Here is a 22358-nt window from a genome sequence, read left to right as displayed (position 1 = left end):
GCCTGCCCAGCGCAGCTCACGCAACCTGCGGCTAAAAGCTTCTGCCCCAGGAAGGCTGTCCGGCTCGGGCTACGATCGGTGGCAACGGTAGTCATTTTGCCAAAATCAGCTGCGTGCAGGCGCTCGTACCCTGCACAAAGCGACGCTAAACAACAGGAAGGAGGCCGAGATAAAGGGCAAGGCAGGGTGAAAATCAGCTGAAGAACGTGCTTTTGTATTCAGTGATAGGTCAGATAAAATTCTGCAAAAAACAGGGCTGCCATTAATGAAAATCCAACTGAAACTATAAAAAGTTATCTATATGCTTTCCAATACTCTTAATGGAAGAAATGATCTTATTTCTTTTTAGAGTGAGAGTATCTAGCCTCGCAGATTAATTTTAAAACAGGCAGATGAAAAATGTTGCTACCCGAAGTGATCAGACCACACCGAGACTTAAAACAAAGCAGAGTACGAACCATGTTTGACTGGAGTTCGCAAAGAAGGCCAGCTACAAACAGTAACATGTATGTGTGTTAGCGATGACTTCGGAGTACAATAAACACCCAAAGTTACAGAGAAAAGGATATGGGGGCTTTTTGGCCACAGAGTTTATCGCACTATATTATTACTTGAGCTTTAGAAAGATATTCAGGAAACAAATATGACAATAAGTGTGTCTTCTCTTAAAATTTCTTTATGCTTTGAGGCTGAGTCAAATGAGTTGCAGCCAAAATGTGAAAGATCAAACAAATTATTAATATGGCCTGTCATGCTGAGCATTCTGTAAGTGCTCAGGTAGGACTCTATCATTCGATACCAAAGCAAAGAGCTTAGCTCTATTTTTGTTTTTATCATATTCATTATGTGAACTGCAAAGACTTAAATTGTAGTTAAATCATCTAAGACAAGCATCTACTGAGTCATGTAAACTTTTGTGCCTTTTTTTTTTAGTGCTTTTTACACTACAACATAAATTGCCAGGTAATACTTTGCAAGAGGGATTTTGGTAGGTATGGCAGACTAATTGTCATACATAACTGTTGTACCTCCTCTACCACACTGCATATTGCTTTAGGTCAATGGCGATTCCTCCTTTCCTATCCAGGAGATCGCGTAACGGGATTACAGCATACTTAAATTCATTAATAAAAGGGAAAACAATTGATCATTCCCTTGAATTTATCCGGAAATACTGACATGTAGATACCTGAAGCAGAAAGCTTTTTTTTTTTTTTTTTTTTTTTTTTAATAGTCAGAACCCAGATCCTTTGGTGATTTGTTAGATACTACTACAGGCCCTGTCATCACCTTCCTCCCTCATCTTCCTCCCTTCTCACCCCAAAAATCTCAGAAAAATGCGGGAAAGCATTTGCATTTTACTCTCAATTCAGTAATCTTGGTATGATTCATCTCTTTACAGGGCCCAATCTCAGTCCGGTAATCCAAAAACTCTACAAGACAAAAAGGTGACAGCCTTGCTAGAGTGGGGCACACAAGGGTTAAAGAATGGACACGAATAATATCAAAGGAATATTCACATCCTTTTTCAGAATTATGTTGACCAGCAGCCATTCAGGAAGTGTTCTTCCTCACTGGAATACAAAAATCATTAATCAATAAATCATTAAATTAAGGGCCTGATGACCAGCTCTATTCTGGGCACTTACAGAAGGCTAATTATTATTAGCTTATATAGTAGTATCTAGGGAGCCTACAGTGTTAAGATCAGAATATCTTCTTTAATAAAACAGGTTTTCAATTAAGTTCAGCTTTTATTTTGAAAGCTCTTGAAAAAATGAAAAATGTCATATAATGGATTAGGTACTAATATTAGTTACACTTCATATGCAACATGGGGTAAGCTGATGGGTATGCCACAGACTTGGTATCTCCTCTTCAGAAGCAAAAAACTAAGGAACAGCTGGTGACATTCACAATGGAAAGGACAGGGAATCTGACAGAGAATCTGATTAAATATATATATATATATATATATATATATATCAGTAAAGCTTGCAGTTATCTGTAAACATTAAGCAAGAGGGAGAAGAGGACAGTTAGCACAAGTGCCCAGGCCATTCTGAGCGCTTTTCCCATTTCCCCCATGATAAAATGCTCCCCGAGCGGACCCGAGGAAACACACTAACCGTTCAAGGCTTGTCTTTCATTGCTTCCATGTCTCTGGTAAGAGATATGCCCCAGACAGTAAACATTCTGTGTTTTCTTCTCATTTACTATGGTGGAAAAGGACTGGAGTTTTGCTTGCTTGTGACATAATTATACCAAAAAAGCCAAGACATAGGAAGTGATAGTTCAGCTCAACTCATGGGAACTAGAGCATAAAAAGGAAGGTTTATAGGAGGAACTTCAAAAGGAAGGATATTCCAACCTGGCAAAAGGTGGTACTGCTTGCTAGCAAGGGGATTTCTCTCTTACAAAGTCTACAAAGACAGCATGAAACACACCAGAGAAAAATTTTAGTGAACTTCTGAAAACAACTAAAGAAAAAAAAAATGCATGGCAGAGATAGCAGGGATCTAGCTGTTCAATAAATACAAATCAATCTGCTCGCTATAAGGACATCGAGAGTACCAAAAACCAAATAATCAGATTTCATTCTGGAGTTGTTCCAATTGATGAGGGAGTTGGAAGAAGCAACAGGAATTTTAATGCACAAACAAAACAATACGCAATTCCTGAAGTCTGACCCCACTTTGGAGACTATATTCCTAGAGCAAAGGACTCCAGTGAAGATTTGTTTATACTCTGATTCTTACCTCTAAAAATAGATAGAGGCAAGCTTACAGCAGCAAAACAAGAGAAATAATTCACAAGTATATATCACATCAATAAGTCAAATCTATTTTGTAGGAAGTAGCTTTGATTTATTTACTTAGTAAAAATTAGACAAGCATGACTGTATTTGGGAAAGAGGGAACTACAAGTTCACAAGCGAAACAGTTATTAAAATAACTCGTCATGTAAATGCAACTGTAACTGCATATGACCTTAACATGAAATGGATTTGGATAAGTAGTTCCAATTTACAGTTTCACAAATTTAGCAAAGTCAGTAATTACAATAAACAAAGGTAGAACTTATGCCAGTTGACAACTCAGACTGAAAGGTTTTCCTGATTTCTTCAGTAAAAATGGCCAAATGAGATGCAGTCAATGTAAACGTTCCTACAGTAAGAGCATCTTACTAGATTTGCTAGATATTAAAAAAAGCTTTACAAAAATCATTCATGAATGAAACTAAAACAAAAACCGCTGAAATTATGTATATATTTCCTTTAATAAATGCGTTTTTAAAGTGTTCAAATCCAAAGAAAATCTCTAACACTATTAATAATGTTCTTTAACTATTATAGAAACATACAAAACCAGCTAAATCAAATGCTTCAAAAGTTGAGATACAAGCTACTATTTAACTGGTCCCTTTTATCTAATCGTCTACACGGACATTACTCAGCTACATCCAGGGTCAACAAAAACTATTCAGTCTATGTTTTGCATAACTGGATTCCTTATGATTGGCTGTTAGCATCAAGCTGTCTGATTTCCATTCAAGCTTCACAGCTGGATTCATTATAAAAAAGAACATTAAACCTTGGGCAGGCATAACTGGCTTTGACTTCAAAACAAGCATTTTTATAACTAATCATGCTATATTTTCAAGTATTAAATTTTCATTTTAATACAATATCTTCATCTTCTTCAATGTGACACAAATTGTACGTATTTAAGAATTTTCAGTAGATGTCAAAGTTGCTTATGTAAAAAAGCTAATAAAAATAACATTTTTAAACAAAAAGCACATTCAAGAAACAGCCTAAAGCTTTATGGTTTATTGGTAAGAGTACCTCATTGCAAAGAAAAGTCAGAATTTCACTGCAGGTTAAATATTTTAATTTTGTAAGAAGTTTCAGGTTTTTTTTTTTTTTTTTTGCAGTATTTACAGAGTCGGTACATAAGCGGTTGATTCCTTTGATATTCTCAACAAAAGAAGTATATTTAAATTACAACAGAGATGGTGCCTACACTACTTAGGAGCTTTACTTCTTAAAGGCTGTTCTTGATAATGAAAGTATTTTCTGCAAGATGAGGAGTTATTAAAAAAAGTAAATCAATATCCTCTGGAAAAAACACTGCAGAATGATGTAACAGGAGTCAGTGAAAAAATTCTCAAAATTCTTAAATTCTTAAAAAGATTTTTCTTTCAAAGCTGAAAATAAATGAGCAACTCCTCCAACATTGCTTGCTTAAGCAAAATTTAAAGAGAGGCAACAGAACAGAAGGGAGAAAGGTAGCATAAGTTAGAAAAGGTTGTTCAGCTTTTGCATTTGCACACAGAAAGATAGCCATCTATCTATTAGTAGCTACTTCTCCATCTCCTTTTTAAATCGCTGTAAAAGTCTGGTCATGGCAAGCAGGTGGATTTTTCTTGCGGGGAGGAGGTGGTAGAGATGGGGAAGGGCATCTCTTCCCCCTCAACCTCATGACAACAGACCTTGAGCAGGCTGCAAAGGGAGTCAGAGAGCCGGGTTTCCACTGGTCGCATGAGAAGGCGGCGGAGGGGGGGAGGAAAAAAAAATAGCACTGGAACATATATTGTCAAAAAGACAGTGAAAAGCAAAAAGGAAGGAAGGGCTGGAATATAAATAGAGTAATTGAGGAAAAAACAACAAGAAAATTCAAAACAAAGTTTACTTGCTGCAGATTGTCACTTCCTATGTCTTTTTGCTGACATACTACTTCTGTAAATTTGCAGAAATCAGAAAGATGCATCTTGCCATAACAAAATGGTCATCTCACTGTTCTCCAGCACTGAACTTGCAAATTGAACAAGTAGATATGAATTTAAGTTTTGATTTAAGTTACATGCTATTTAAAAAGCATGAATTGTATTACATGCTAAAAATGTTAAGATACCTTTGCAAAAAGTTCTTCCTAGGATGCCCCTCCATCACCCCTTGAATCAAATGAGTGGAACCCCTGAAGGACACTGCTGACCAGAAAGCTATTCCACTTCTTGAAACTTCAGGTTATATTCACCTCCTGCCACTAATCCTGTCCTAAAGGCCAGCACAACCAAAGAACGTTTTCAACTAGAGAGGCAATCAGGAAAGCTGTGAAGCTAATTAAACACATTGTTTTGTGGGCAAAAAAAAGGGGGGGGGGGTGCAGAGGGGAAGGGGAGAGGAAAGAAAAAGAAAGAAACCAGAAAAACCTACTTTGAGACCACCAGTATGTGGCGCTTACAATGACTTTATGTGATTCTTATAATAAACTAAATAAAAAAAATACAGACATAAGTTTAAAATAGTACTGTCTTTTTAAAGACAAACTGATTCTTTTTTTGCCTCGCTTCTGAGTTTGGTCAGCAGTGTCTTCCGCATATGTACTAAAATTACATGATGCCTTTTGTTATTTAAAAGTAGAAATAAAATGTGAACAAGTCTGGGTTTTGTACTTTCAGACCTAAACCGGTCACGCAGCAGTCAGCTCAGATGGCGAGTCTAACAGCCCAGCCTTCGGGAGACAGAGCCACCCCAGAGGCTTTGTGGGCACAAGATCTTTAGGCAAAGTGATTCATCATGTGTGGCAAGATGACTGTGACATCTAAAGATTCTTGCCTTGAGCAGCATGGTACATGCTACAAGGGAACAAACACTCTGAAAAGTGTCCACGGCATATCTCAGCAGCTTTAGCCAAAAGGACATGCTTTAAATAACAAAATACTGGACATTATAAAGTATTTGAGAATTTGCTATTCAGTGGAAAAGTAAGAAGTCCCCCTTCTGCATGTCTGAAGCCATGCTGTTGATCTAAGATCATGTCCTACTAACATTAGTAAGAACTTGTTTATAAAAATAATTTTCTTCCTCACTAATTTCGTGTTCAAACTTATTCTTCCAGAGTCTGACCAAAGTATGTTCCAGCATTTGGCTTACATTCTTTTACTATTACTAAATCATAGCCTTGCAGGATTGTTTAGAAGTTAGCCATCAATTATTTTTCACTTTTAAATTTATTTTCCCAGATTGGCTTTTATTATTCCTTTGTCCATTCACCACAACTTCTAGCTCCTCTGACAGAGGAATAGAGGATGTATTATCACACTTCCATTGCAATGTGGGAACAGTTTTGATCTTACAAATCTAATGGGCAGTCATTTGTCCTTTCAAGGAGAATGGTCATCGTACAACCACAAACCCACAGCACCCTGGTTCAGAACATGCACTTAAAGCCCACTTAGAAGTTACTGGTTTTGAGTGTACGGATGTCTCAGAAAGGAGCCCAAAACATCCATGCCAGAACAGAGCAAAAACCCATCTACCATGGCCTCCCATTGTAGCAGTGGCCATAACAGGTGCGCGGAGAAAGAAGCCTAAGAACCAAAGCAATACCCAGATAAATGCCATGCAATGAGTAACATTACTGCACAGTAATCAGATTTAAAACTTCATTTTCTTTATATTTAAGATGAAGGAAGAAAAAGAAAATATATCTACAAAGGGCAACGCATCTGCACAGAAACACAGAAAGAGACTCGTCTTAAACCAGCCAGAAAAAGAACAAAGACAAGGAAGAAAAAAAGACAGGTAAAGACATGAAAAAATCCCAGTGTGCGCCTGACTGTGAGCCTGAGGGAGCTGCCCAGGTGGAACAGTCCACTGATCCGCACGGGCGGATTCAAGGGACGTAAATACAGGTTCAGCTACACAGTAAGACTACAGTACAATTATACTCTATAGGTTTGAGGACAGATGATTCTGTCGGCGGTTTCTGTGTAAATTAAAGGTAGCATTAGTCTCCACTTCTGATGGTTATGACAGTTATTTTCAAAGAAAATAAAATGGACCAGCAGCTCATAATTGTGTTGCAGAAACAAATGAGAAACACTACATAAAAGCACCATCAAAAAAATAAGAGAGATTGAATAGAATGGCAGAGGCAACTTTAAAAATGTAGCTTTCAGTTCAAAGGCTGGGTTAAAATTAACTATCAAGGCAACAATGATGTTTAGAGCACAGGCTAAAAAGAAAAAAAAAGTTACTGGGGCCCCAATAACATTTTCTCCTGATGAATCACTGCCTTTCAATGTGGTGCTTTATTTCACACAGGTTTACTGGCATTTGCTCTATGTTTCTATCATGAAACCAAGCTGTGTCCATGACTGTGGAAAAAACACCCCCCCCCCCCCCACACACACACACCAGAAACTAGAGGGAGTTACACCAAGCAGTGAAGCTTGTCTCGCTCATATTGCAAAACGTCCTGCTCCAAGCAGCATCAACGCTAAAGATACAGCTGAAAGTCAATATTCTGAGCTCAAGATATTTGTGTTCCACATTTTCCTCTATGTAGGTAAAATGAGATCAATTGATACAGAAGACTTCTGTATTTTAAGGTACTGTTTTGTACATTTTATTCTCTTCTAAATACATTGCTGAAAGCCAGCAGTTTATTGCATGTAAGCCAACCATCCTACATAAAATGGTTACTCATTGAAGAAACACACGGGCTCTCTCCTGCCAACAAATCATATTGCTTTTCCTATTTTGCCACTGAACCTATGAAAACCAGCAGTATTTCTCTTCCTGTGCCCTCTCCTTCTACTCTCCACCCCAAACACTGAAGGGACAGGTTTATACTTGCTTCATTTTACAGCTTTACAAACTTGCTTTCTACCATCTATCTTTTAAAACACATTTCTAGGAAAATACATTTCTAACCTAACAGCTAAGATAATATATATGAAATAAATATACATATATACTGGTTAAAAATACTATAACTGTGCATGCAGCTTAGTGCCAGGTAGCTGTCAAACAAAGGAACAAAATCATACAGTTGTTTGGCACTCAAGGCTGAAATCATTGTGAAACATGCACTGTTTATAAATTGTCATTGATGAATAAAAGCAGCGAACAAAAAAATTAAAGGAAATGCAGCCAAGTACTACAAAGACAAGCCAATCATCACTCCTCCTCTTATCCCTCGCAATGATCAAATATAATAAAATAACCCCCCCAGCCCCTTGTATGCTGGACAAGGTAAAACCGAGCATTGCACGAACTCGTGATTTCAAATTTCAGCTCTCACAGCTCAGACTGACGAACCCAGAGAAGTGATACAGACTCAGATGCCTGAAAAGTAACCGGCATGTGGACTTCCCACCTTTATTATTTATAAAGCAGTACTTAAAACACTAGTAAAACCAGTGACATTTATCTTGAGCTTAAGAACTTCAATCCCAGGAGATGCAAAGAAAAATTCCTTCAGTGATGGTAAAATATATTAAACAGATCTTTCACTCCAGAACATAGAGCTGCAGGGAAAATAAAAAAAGAAGAAATGAAAAGAAAAGAAAAAAGGTCTCACCTATCATTAAGAAGAAAGATTTAATTCACCTCAGGTGAAAGGATGACATTTCTCTAAATAAGACAGAGAGATAAATAAGACAGTTCTACCCTTGAAAATAAGCTAGCACTTGGTGTCTGATCTTAGTTATCTATATCGGTTTAAATATTTTTCAAGTTTGAAGTTGTATAAAAATGCAACAAGACTACCTGGAAATAAAATCTCTAAAATTCAAGAGGAAAACAAAACAAAACTTAAAAATATACAAAAAAAATTCTCATTTCTTGACTGATAGGTAAGATATTAAGGTGCTTTCTGTTGTCCAACAATCACATGAGCCTCTGCAGACTCTTTCAAGTGTTGGAACGACCTGTGGCCAGAACATTCTCTAAAAACTTTCATAAGGCAATGCGATTTTTAAGATAGAACTGTATTCCTTAAATGTGTTTTACCTATGAGGAACTCTGTGGTTTTTTTAATCTCTATTAAAACATGTCAATCAGCCTGTAATTTCTCTGCAAGTACCTCAAGACTCCAAATAAATATCTACATAAACTACATTCTACATGACAGCTTGCAACAGACTGAAGATATATAGAACAATTAAATGATATTATAGGAAAGAACTAAGCCAGACAGAACATGATATAGAAATATTATTTATTGCATCAAAAAAGTGAAGCAAAACTTCACTTTGCTACCATGACGCAAAACTGCAGAACCATCATAAAGAGTGTACAAACACATTCTTGCCAAACTCTTAAAACTTGCTTCAAGCCTAATATGAATTCATTTATGATGCAGTCAAGCACTTAGATATTCAATGCAGGCCCCAGGGATCAGTCTTGAAGTTTACAGCAGTGTTCGAAAGTCACACACTACTCCTGAGACTTCCACTTTCTACATCTCATAACGTAAGAAGAAAAAATTGCAAGATGACTTATTTGTATTGCATTTACTCCTAAAGGGCAAAATCTATTATAGAAGGCCCTATTGCACTGGGAAGCAAGCTAAAATTTTGTTACACTTATTGCAGTCATAGCATTGGCTTTGCACATGGCCTGTACAATCCCAACTCCTTAGATAAGAAATTTGACTAACTATAGAGCAAAATATTTGGGATGTTTGCATGCATGTAGCTAGTCAGCTGCAGGATTTGCCAGGAAAGCGAGAACTCATTTTCCCAGCTTCCTTTAGGACTGGTTAACCACAGCCCAGCAAAACTTTCTTGCTGCCTTTCCAGATCCTGACTAGAGACCTGAGTACTAATCTTTTCTGCATATGCAGTTTGTTTGCCACAGCAATGTAATGTGCAGTTAAAAATTCATAGCTTGAGGACACATTTGGCACTTTCTACACAAATGTCTCAAATTACTTTGCATTTCTATGCTTCATACTAATATGGAGTTTAATAGATTGGAAAAAGCACAAACAAGGTAGCATTGCACTCTTGCTTCAACACTTGACTAAAATATAATTTGTTACTAGATTTTTTTAGATGTTAAGCATCTACTGTACTTATTTGAGCACATCTAAAAAAGCTGGTTTAGAATAACCATTTCTGAGCAAGACTATTTTTCAAGAAGCAGATTAAAAAAAAAAAAATCTTAACTTCAGCATATATCCATGCCTCTTTTGCAAGTTTAGCAGTCAATCACATTCTACTGGTATAAATCTAAGTTCATTTTGATACACCTTTCACATGCTGTTTATGGACTTTTATATAAAAGCCTTTTAGCACTAGAATTTGATCTTATCAATGTGTACAAGTATCTGAAGGGAAGGTGTAAAGAGGATGGAGCCAGACTCTTCTCAGTGGTGCCCAGAGACAGGACGAGAGGCAACAGGCACAAACCGAAACACAGACAGTTCCGTCTGAACATGAGGAAAAACTTCTTTGCTGTGAGGGTAACAGAGCACTAGAACAGGTTGCCCAGAGAGGTTATAGAGTCTCCTTCCTTGGAGATATTTAAAAGCCATCTGGACGCAATCCTGGGTCGAGGTCACCCTGCTTGAGCAAGGGGGTTGGACTAGATGATCTCCAGAGGTCCCTCCCAACCTCAACCATTCTGCTATTCTGTGAATTTATATATATATAATGTGTACACAGCGTTAGAAGTCTTGACACCTCCATGCACCTAAAAAATAAAGTTACATCTATTATGCATTAGCTTGTTTAATGCAATCTTTTCTGCTTCCCCTTCTGAGGTGTCTGTGTATCTACACAAACTCAAGTTTCCACCTGCAACAAATATTTGACTCAGTAAAACTTAGTCACTAAATAAAACTACTAACAACTTTAAATCATTAAAGCAAATACTAGAATGCTCCAAATCACAAAAGCCACTTGTTTTGGTATGAGTAGTCTAGTTACAAGATTTTGGTTGATCAGTTCAGAATTTAATCAGTGGACACAGACTGCTGAATTTACTAAAAAAGGGGGCTGCTACAGGCTACAGTTACATGAACACAAGAATGAAAAAAATTAATGGAATGAAATAGAGATTAAGTAAATGATTTTTTATGCACCTGCCGATGAACAAACATCTTTATTGCAAAACAAAGACAAGCCATGAAATATTACAAAATTATCTTTTAATCACCAGTGAGCTTTCTCCAGTCTCCTATTTGAGGAGGATAATAGTTATTATGTAGATCCCTAAGCAACTGCCTCATGGGGAAGTTGCATCACCAGAGTGAGAAAGAATCATGCCCTCCTCCCTCGTCCCTAGGAAGGAGCTTGGCGCCTTCAGACAGACTGAAATTTAAAATCCTACAGCTTCACCCAGCTGATCCCACGCACTGAGCACATCTACAAGTGCCCAGGGATGGCAGGAACCGCAGGAGAGAAATATGCCCCTTCAGCATTTCATGCACTGATGAGCCTTGTAACAGATAAACATACCCTATAGCAGCTAAACTGACATGTTGTAACATAGAGGAAACGCAAGATTTAAAAATTTCAGATTACTTTTTAGTCCCCTTTTTAGAGTCTGAGTTACACTGTGAATAAATCAACACTCACTTAAATGTATCAGGCTGCATTAACCAAAATCAACCTTTTCAGTACAAATTTTATCAGAATTAAAATACATCATAAATTTAGAAGCCACAACACTGACTTGCATATTTAAATTCCCAGCCTAGCAATTCAGAAGTACTTAGTAAGACAAAAATTCTGGTTTTAGGTGCAAGTGAAGCTTATTTGAAGACAATGACATTTCATCTTCCTCCAACACAGTTAACACAAGGTCACTATAAAAACATTTTTTTCTCCTGTTAGCAGTACAGTAAAGGTAATGCTATTTCCCACTGATAACTAGAACTGCTCTCACGGGACAGGCTATAGATTTGCTGAAGCTCCTGCGGGGCCTGTAAAGGCACCTGTAGCACAGGTAACATCTACTGAAATGATACCACCAGCTTATTCCTGATGCAGCAGTAAATCATATAGCTGGAAGGGTTTTCAAGGACACACTTCACTTTCTTACTTGCCAAGACCAAGTTTTAAAATGACTCCAGCACTGATTTAGAGATTATAAAATCGTCTAAACTTACGCTATATTAACTGTACTCGCTAAGAGTAAATCTCCGAAACACTGGGGCACATTCAGGGCTCGCTGACTGGCGCCGGGGGAGGCGGACAGCTCTGCACCTGCTCACTCCTCCACCTCTGCAGGCTCCAAGCCGGCGCTGAGGGCCGCGAACGGACTGGCCGAGCCCTGCGGGTGCCGGCAGAGCCCACCTGCGCCGCCCCCGAGGTGCGGGAAGCGGCTCGGCGCCTGCCACGGCACAACCTGCAAAGGGCACCGGCCGCACTCACCTCCGTGCAAAGCCTTCAGGTATTACTGCATTTAAAGAAACACTGGGAAAGCTATTTGAGTGAAACATTACTGTAAACAGAAGGGAAAACTAAGCTTAACACACTCTTGTGTACAAAAACCCAAGGGTAAAAATGCCCTGCACTTAGCACTGTCACTAAATGACTGTGTAATTTAATTTCCCAGAAACCCATTAGCTTTCACAAAAGGAAAATGAAGAACAGATGAGAGCAATTCTTTGGTGTGAGCTGAATTTATTTAATGTAATACCTGGGGGGAAAAAAAGATCTGAAACTGTACCAACAGATACAAAACATTTTAACTCTAAGAAGCTGCAGAGAGGCTGCTCCGAGCTGGCAACAAGCAGAACATCAAACCTGAGGTTTTACACTCAGACTCGCCAGAATCTGCTTCTATCCAGTATTCAACGTACGAGCCCAAACCTAACCAGATTTGAAATAAATCCCAGAACACACACACACTTCTAACATTTAAAAAAATGGGAGGAAAAAGGATCACTTGAACAATTTAGAATATCTTACCTCAAGTTATTTATGGACATTTTAAGTAGTTATATAAGAACCAAATGAAATGTTTAATCTGGGAGAAAGGAAGAATTCACTGAAATTTAACTTAAAACATTACTCTGGGTTTGAAGTTTTCATTACAAACAACAAAATACTTTAAAGTTAACACTAGGGGTTTAACCAATCTATAATACTCTATTAAAATCCTGCCAATCAAGCAAATAAGTAGAATGACATATCATAATTTAAAAGGAAAACTAAATTTAAAAAAGTATTCCATTCATCAGATTCACTATATTTAAAAATTTGGACAAAATGCAATTTTTCAAAAACCTAAGTATATCTAAAACAACAAAATTTGAGGCTTTACTGGGATGAAGCAATGGCAGTGTTTACTCTGGAAAAAGTAGCTGTGATATATTACAGAGATGAATCAGTACAAAAATAAACTTGCAAATTTTTTTTTTTTACAATTTTACTACTTCTAAAGAAACTGAGGATACATAAGTTATGAAGGCAAACATTTTCAGTCATGATATTTTAAGCATAAATAATCAAAACAATAAGTGATCTAATAAAATGTAAAGGTAGCATTGTGGAACTGCTTCATGCCAGTTACTGTAAAGTGAGGTTCAAGGAAACTTCTCCAACACCATAAGTTTATGCCCGACTGACTTGTGGTGCACTTGTGCCTTAGAGCAAATGACTTGTACTCTTAGTTATTGTAACCATGGATCATCTTGCCATGTTTGCATCTTTCTTATTACAAGAAGTTTTTCCAGCCTCTTAGCCTACAATAATATTTGACAAATAGTTATGCACTGCATGAAGCTTATTAGCTATCCTTTTACAATGTTCTTTCAACTTATTGCCCTATTCTGGTAAAATATGATGAACTGAAGTACTTGTCATAATCTTTATCATGCCTATGTTTTGTAATTCTATTCTTTGAACATTTGCCTCTTTCTTCCTAATGAATTCTCTGAAGGATGCAAAATATTCTGTTCCCACCCTTCTCCAAGTTAATACTGATATAACTGTGTATAAATTATTTCAAATCAATCTCGCCATTATTCACGTCTCTGGAGATCATTTCCATTGTGATGCCTATTTTATTCTGTGTATTAAATTAGTAATGACTAGAGAAGGCAATTCAAGGAAATCTAACTATTATTTTGGACAACTACAAGGTCTGCCAAACTCACTACTTGCATCTGCCCTCTCTCTTCCTAAAATGCAATTAAAACAGGATTCCTGGCAGAAAATATAATGGCATAATTTTTAATGGTTACCATTTTAATAATTATTTACTCTTGCTTGCTTCCTATTATTGCCTTCACCATCATAAAATCATTTGATAAAGGGCTCTCTCTTCGAATTCAAAATTCTTTTCCTGAAGTGATGGGGGGGGGGGAGTGTTTTCTTGAAGATTAGATTCTTAACTAAGAAATAATTTAGATACACAAGTTTTTAATTGTATTTTAAAGTCAGAAAACCTCCTCCTTTAACTGAGAACAACTTTTCCCAAATTATGGTTTAAAAGGCTTACTTCACCCACTCAAAAGCAGTATCAATACTGAAAGACTTGCAGAGATTTTAACTATTTGCCATATTTGCCTCAAAAATACTAATGCTCATCTTTAAAAAGACCTGTCATTCTACCCAAGCCACTGGGTAGAGTGTTTAGCTATAAGCCAAACATTATATTTTACAGTAAAAAACAGAAATAGTAATTTCACTGATTTGAAAGAAACACTGACAGAAGCACAGCCATGCATACAGACCTAAAGAATGAGGCAATCAGAAGTCCATTAAGTGAACTGGAACACTAAAAATCAGAATGCATCCAAAACCAGATACTAATCACTCATTTAAATAAATAATCCACAAAATGAGTCTTTAGTTTCACAGCAACTCAAAAGGCTACCTTTGAGATCTTCATGGATTTTGGCCTCAACCCATCAAGCACCTCTCTACTCCTTCTACCCTTAGCTCTGTAAGGTATTTTCTGCTCAACATATACCTACTAACCACCTGCCACATTGGAACAAGACAGTTAAACACTAATAAATGGTAACATAAAGGGTACACATATAATTCACTTGCAAGCCCTAACTGTATTGCCAGGCCTGATGACAAGCCACCTGAGTGATTCAAGTGCATCAAGTACAATCAACAGTTAGAGGAAGCTGCACTGCAAAACACCCAAATGCATTATTCTATTTCCAATAGATACCACTATGTTTGGTTCTTCCATATACTTATTTTAATCAGGACAAGAATCAGGTTTAGCCTTTATGTTCACAGTACTAAATAGTTATGCTACCAGAAACAAGAAACTATACTTTGGTTAACAATCTGGACCATTTATAGCTTCAGTTACTGTAACAAGCTTCTACTCCCACCCTCACAGGTACTGACTGCTGATTACGTTCATCTTAATTTCCGTTCACTGTCGCCTCCTCCATACACTCCTCTTAATGCTCATAATGGTTATAATTAAATATTATGACTGCACTACCATGAACCAGAAGTGAGCTTGTTAGAGAGAGGAGCACAGCCACCAGGGTCAAGAGGATACTAAACAGGCATGTATGTTATAATGTCAGCAGATGAGACAGAACAAACCAGTAACTGCAACCCTAGAGCTGGATCCACCAGTGCCAGGGAGTAGGTGAGGTCAGGTAAACTGAAGTGATTTAAAATGCTCCACATGTGCCATCCCCACACTTCTAGAGTTTCCAATTATGACAGTTTCCAGTTATCTCTGTTGACAGGTCCTAGGACCCTGTGGCTAGTCCAGGAACACCATCGGCTCTAAAACTGAACCGAATTAAACCAAAAAGCAAGTAGGTTTAAAAAAAAAAAAAAAGAAAAAGAAAAAGAAAAAGTATACTTGCAAAAATTATCTCTACTTTAAGGGACCATTCTCAGCATGGCAAGCTTATATTCAACGACCATCTTCTCACTGACTATAGACTAATTTTTTTAATGACTTTTTATCATGTGCAAGCCTGGGGAACTGCACAGTATGCAGAAAGTCAACATGGGCAATAGTACCTAACTGCTTGAGTACATCTTTTCTTCCACTTTGTGCCCCCAACCCCACCCCGAGATGAAGTCACCCACTTCGAACTTTCAGAAAGGACCAAAAACCCCTGTAAGTTAGATTCAGGAGTGATGGGTTTCCTTTGTTCCTGCTAAGCAGAAGCAGAATGGCTCAGCAGAACCAAATTCAGGGAACAGGGAAACAGAAGACTTGATACCATACGCTTCTAAGTGTCCCAGCAAAATCTGACCTCTATGTGCAAATGCAGAGTACTGTAAGGCAGCAAAATTACTGAGAAAAAAACTTCATAACCTCAGGAATAGTTTTCTAGAATGTAATTAAAACAGAAGGTGTTGAATAAGCAAAGATTATTAAACCTAAATAGAGCTACATTACAACCAATACATCTTAGACTGATATTGTACACATCCGTATGGATAGAACAGGTTATGGTGGTGCCAAGAGGATTCAGTGGTTTTACTTAAAATACAAGCAATGGCTTTTCTTTTTTTTATACTAACAAATCAACAGGATAATTCTGGAATTCATTAGTGAAGAACACTAACCAATCCGACATAATAGCTTTACTTCCTCTGCAAAACACTTCAAAAATATCTAAATGAATATGGAAATGCATCTTTCTGTGGCAAATTGTTCATTATTGAATCATTATCAACTCTTGTTAGACAAAATTTCTCTCTTTTGCAACGTACAAGATCATTAAAATATTTGAGAGCTCCATCATGAAAGACAGTGGCACTTTATAATCCACTATCTCTTCAGGCAAATATGCTTACGGCTGAACATAATACACAAAATAACAACATCCCCTTGACACACAATTCTTTCTTTTAATGGTGCTCTTAAGTGTTGACAGCAATGGTGAAATATGCTGTTGCTCTCTCTTTTTTTTTCCCCCCAATAGTTTTTAACTATTTCAGAGATGTATTTCAGTCATGATAACAGGTTGGGAAGGAGCACGTTTCTTAGATCTTCAACATGTAACCCCAGGGGCTCCATCATGCCTGTTAGCCTAGTGAGATATTTCTTATAAGCTCATCAAGTTTATGTTCTCAGGCATCATCCTTTCAGTCCCAGAAGGCTGCGTAACAACTCAATCAATGCATTAAATACTATCAACAGTAACGAATAAAATGGGTGTTTCCTTTCTACTAATGGGAATGTTTATATAATATGATATGAACAAACTCACTGTGCAATTCTTTGTCTAAAAAACCCTAACTTTAAAAGAAATCTTATTTTTCTTTTCACTAATAAAAGACAGAAAATCCCATAAACTCAGACACTGCTACTAGATAGAAAAGTACTTAATGGTTTTATGTAGCTTTTCTTATTCCTCTCTCCAACTTTCATCAACTTAAGATATACTGTAAAAATTCATGATATGCAAGTATGATATATGGAACTGTATTCTATACTGTATGTAGCATGAGCAAAGTGGACATAATTACAGAAAGCTTTCAGTATATATCTCTAAGAAATGTACACCCCAAAACTCTAAAATGATGTTTTTGAAAGTATTCCACCTGTGGTTTTTGGTTTGTCATAACAAAAAATTCTTTGCTGTATATAGAAATGAAGTACTATTACTCTGACAGAAACAAATCTGTAAGAACTGTTAACCATAAAGCATTACAGAAATATTTTATTTCAAGGCTGCTTTGGGCAAATGATTGACACACATTGTTTATGTTCATTAATTCTCTCTACAAAGCAATCTCAATGGAGACTTCTCTGTAAATCTGTACTAATGATGTAATTCTATTACGTTTAAGGGAATCACCTACTAATCTTCAATAAAATTGAAAAACGAAGAAGATACAGTAGCACCAATGATTTTCTTTGTATATAGGGCATATATTGTTTAAAAATTGGATGATTCAAAATAAAAGCATGAGCAAATAATTTGCCCTTCATAATACAAATCACAAATCAAATTTTGCTAATATTTTTGTAAAGTAAAGTCAGTATCAGCTATAAAGCCTACAGCCATTCCATACATGCTACTGATCAAAATACTTGATAGACAGTTTAAATTACTTATATTTTTAGTCTTCTGTATTTAAAAAAAAAGACAACTAATTTGAAATGGTGTTGGAGGGAAGCTCTGCTCTATTGCAGTAATTAAGAGAAACAACACACTACTAACTTCACTGTCTTCAGGTATAAGTATCACTGACCTAGCGACATGTACTCTTTTGTTACACAGACTATAGACACGGTCATTTTGAAATTACATGACCGTATTTCCAGGTTCATATATGAAGATTTAAATGAAATACTGGTTTCAGCACTAGCTACACTTTGTCTGCCTCTATGCCTCAGAGAAAATTAAGTAGTAAACAAAGACCGAGTGAACTATAAAGATTTCCAAAAGAAATTGCAGACCACCAGGATTTGGATTTAGGTAATCCACTTAGATTACCATGGCTATCTCTTAAAAGGACAATACTGAGATCACAAAATAGGTCATGTCTACAAGGAGCAGAATATATAAGTGAAACAATGTCAACTTCCCAATTCAAAGCCATCCCTAAGTTTAAGAAATTAGATAGAAATATGTCCTAAGACCATGTTTTGCCAAACAACAAATATTTTGAAATTAATGTTTTTAGGCCACAAACAGGAGCACAGAGAAGGACAGTTATGGACAATGCCAATACATTAACATGCTTCTAGTAATAGGAGGGTCCAAGCTAAGCCAACAATATCATGCAATTTTTTTTTTGATGTAATTTTCAAAAAGCAGAAAATGTTGGACACCCACAGGCCTAGAAGCAGTGGCAACTTTTGTCTAGAGAAAAAGATAATTGCTTTTACTTCTTACAATGACAACATTCCTGAGATAACAACTATTAAAGAAATAAGAAAATAAAAACAAGCTTGAAAACAGGAGGCAAAACGTTGAATTATTAACTGAAGAAAAGCCTAAAGTAAATTTGTAGTTTGGAGATCCCAAATGTTAGAAAGAGGTTTTTTGTTGTTTTTTTTTTAAGCGGGCAAACTAGAAATTGCTATAGATATCTTCTCAGCAGAAAGTTGAGGAAAAGACAGCTTTGAAAAGCATATAGATTTTTACAAGAGAAATGCAAAATTTTTAGATCAACTTAAGAAAACCTAGGTGGTTCCTTCTTGTAAAAAAGACAAAAAAAACCTAACAAACATGGACAATGGCATTTATGAAGAATTTTACTCAATTGCTCATCATACAAAATTTCAATAGCAAAATCAATGTTGCTATGAGAAACAGGGTAACTTCCAGATGCTTGACATGTCAGGCCTAGACAAGGGGATGAAAAATGTCTCTTTCTGACCAAAGAGGCTTTGAGGGGATACTCGTAAAGAATTACCTACTTACCCATCAGATTTGAGTTCATGAAAGGTGTCGGGGACAATCCTTCATGGGGCCCTAATCGACTGTCATTCAAGTGATCACTGTAATGAGGACTGTCTGCAAAACCCTAGAGAAAAAAGACCAGAGTATTAAACAGATTATTTGGCAGCCCTGCTAATTGAGTGTAATGACACTTTCCTAATTAAATGCGCAGAGTCACAATTGGTCATTCATCACAGAAGTTGGCTTTCAGGTCTATCTTGCAGAAATTGCACTGCCCACATTTTACTTCCTCTCCCCCATCTAAAAACAAGATGCACTTTTTTTTTTCTTTTTTTTTCTTTTTAAATAAGCTGTGTCCTCATAAACAATACTTCTAAAAATTAAACAAAACTGAGATATTTGAACTTTAGTGTTAAGTCAATAACCACTGTCAGAAAAAATTAGTCTGCAGAAGTTGCATCTGAAATTTTTTTCTAAAGCTTCTGTTTGCATTAACAAAACGCAACAGTATAAAGGTCAGAAAGTCACTGACATTAGGAAAAAATACATTAGTGCAAATAAGAAATTCCATTTCTACTTGAAGACCGCTATTAATGTTACAGATTAGTAGGCATTTTGACACTGTCACATTACTGAACAGCATTTAGCTCACTGACAAAATGTTTTACTTCCCACTACTGATTAAGTGAAAAAACAACTTTGCCACCTGATTTTCAAACAAGCATTCAAACTGAAATATTATTTTGCACCCTTTAACAGTGGCATAAGCCAACTTAAGATGCTTGGAATGACTCTTGTGTAGTAAGAAAACACTGGCTTATTGCAAGCTTGCTCTGAAGGCAGACAGATGGAAAACATGCAACAGAAGTCCTAGGATGCACGTATTTCATTAAACCAGTTACTTAAAATCATCTTTTGTACAGTTCAAAATGTTTTCAGCTTTTCTGTAATAAAGGTATGAATATGGTATTTGCCATTCAGACTGATCAGATATTCAGCCATTTACACTTTATCAAAGCATAAGACAGACTTGGCACTCAAAATGGCATCTCCTTTGTAACCAAAGTTTTGAGCAGCGCTGGTAAAACTTAACTTACAATGCCTGATAACTCACTTAAGCCTCTTTAAACTAAAAGCTACAAAGAAACTTAAAGTGGAGCCCCAATTAAGGCCTCCACTTTAAGGGGAAAATTGCTCAGTCTCACAGCTACCAGAAACCACCCCAAATCCCCTAGGACTATAAAATCATCAATCACTGAACATTTATCATTTTTCAGACCGCAGGCTCCATTCAAGACAACATTAATGGGGCTGAAACAGGCCTCACTATCTTTGCAGGCGTGCTGTCAGTTCAACCAAAGGGCTAAATAACTGTCAAATCACCACAACTGCTTAGGGATGCATGTCACAACTCCTTCTGCTTTTCTGCTCTAAAAGTAATCTTCTGGGAGTCCCAGCTCCCCAGTGAACCTTTGGCTCGCTTTACCTACTTCAGAATCAGGGCTGCGCGTGTGACAGGCATCCAGAAACAATCTTAGCGACATTTACAACTTGCTTATGACCACAAGGGTGTCCTCTGCTAACCGCAACCAGCCCCATCTGTCAGACAAGCAGCATGTAGCAGCAGCTGCCGAGGAAATGGAGTGGCTCCTAGCTAAGGTCACCACATGCGGTTTATTTTTATGTTGAAACAAAACAAAAAAAATTAAATCCGCCGAATACAAAAGCAAAAATTTGCACATGAAGGGCCTAAAGAGTAAAGCTGCTAAGGGGTTAGTTTCCTGTTGGGCTCTCTGCTTGTGCTTGTTTTGTTGTTGTTTTTAAAATTTTTTCCCTGAGACAGTACTTCAACTGGATTTTATTTTTAAAAGAAACAAACTAGGAAGGACATTATCAATGAAAAAACAGCACCCATATCTCAGACATTCAGAAAGCAGCGCCTAGACAAGCCCTAGAAACTTACACCATAGAGACCTTGCTTTACAAAATAAATAAAACTACTAAAAATATAACTACAGTAAAAGTCATTTCATATACAGCCACACATCATGAAATGCAATCTACTAGAAGCACAGCATTAATAATGCTCCCTTCCCCACCCACCCCCAAGTTAATACTGTATATTTTTCCCTTCCCTTCACCAACACTGCTGAGGAATTCAGGGATTGGGTGGATAGGTTACACAGAAAGCAATGCTGCCCCTTCTACTGTTTGAATTCCTTCAAGTAATTCTTTACACTGTGGTTTTTTCATGCACTATCTCAGTTTCTCTTCCAGAGTACACTTGTATCTAATTACTGCAGCATCAAAATTATATTTCTATACCACTACACAAATCAACTACTTTACCTGACAAATGCTCTAAGCAGTCTTTCACAACACTAAAAGCCATAAGACATTTGAAAATTTACTATACGAGGAAAAAATGTACTAATGCACAGATAAGCACTCCAGATAGAATTATTTCTATACTTTAACTCAATTCCCAATTGTGCCAGGCATTTTGTTCATTGTCACACAGTACCCAATTCACACTTGAGCAAAGTGTGGCCTCCTCTCACCCTTCATTTATAGATGGACTATGTACAGAGGTCTTAAGTTGGCCACTGTTGACACCACTTATTCAGAGTCTTAGTGATAAGTTATGGATTATCAGCTCAAGCAGTAGAGTTTTCCTTAGCATAAGAAATCCTGGGTTGATTCCCACATATAACACACCCACACTAAATGAATACAAAATAAGTATAAACACACACAATCTTGATTTAACAAACTTTTTTTCCACTTCACAAAAGGAAATTAAGCAAAACTAGAAGAGCTCCAAGGACAATACTTCAAATTACATAGAGTTATTTCAGAGCATGCTTCATATTTAAGCTGTGCTTCAAATAAAGTTGCAAACCTGATGCCATTTCTTCTTTTTGCATCTCTCTTGTTAACTTGCATAATAAATACTATAAAGTTCTGCTGGAAAGAGCTTTAACTGATCATAGATGAAAACTTTATAAGTTTCAAATAACTTCTAAAATAGCTATTGGAAGCTTCTAATAGCATAGTCAAGGCTTAAAAATGTATTTACCAAATATGATAGTGCAAATTGACAACATATGTTAGCTTTTCAAAGGAGAATACAGTAGAGATGGCCTTAAAAAGTCTTTGTCTGCAAGGCAAAGAAAGGACAACGCTTTATTAAAAGGTGTATGCCACCTATACGACTGAGTAACAAAGAGAAAGCTCCATGAAGCTGGCATG

The 22358-nt window shown here is 36.8% G+C and overlaps 1 protein-coding gene across 9 annotated transcripts in view; it reads right to left on the bottom strand.

The window, feature by feature from the left end:
• Nucleotides 1–22358, bottom strand: part of TCF12 (transcription factor 12) — a 183158-nt gene that overhangs the window by 97315 nt on the left and 63485 nt on the right. For all 9 annotated transcript variants that reach the window (XM_026060890.1, XM_026060891.1, XM_026060896.1 and 6 more), the window contains one exon: nt 19128–19230. In XM_026060890.1, coding sequence (XP_025916675.1) covers nt 19128–19230 — 103 coding nt within the window. The remainder of the gene's footprint in view (nt 1–19127; nt 19231–22358) is intronic.

This window comes from Apteryx rowi, unplaced genomic scaffold, assembly GCF_003343035.1.
Source record: "Apteryx rowi isolate R43461 unplaced genomic scaffold, aptRow1 scaffold_172, whole genome shotgun sequence".
Classification (NCBI taxonomy): domain Eukaryota; kingdom Metazoa; phylum Chordata; class Aves; order Apterygiformes; family Apterygidae; genus Apteryx; species Apteryx rowi.
The sequence above is the reverse complement of the archived record's forward strand: the minus strand, read 5'-3'. Positions and strand labels throughout refer to the sequence as shown.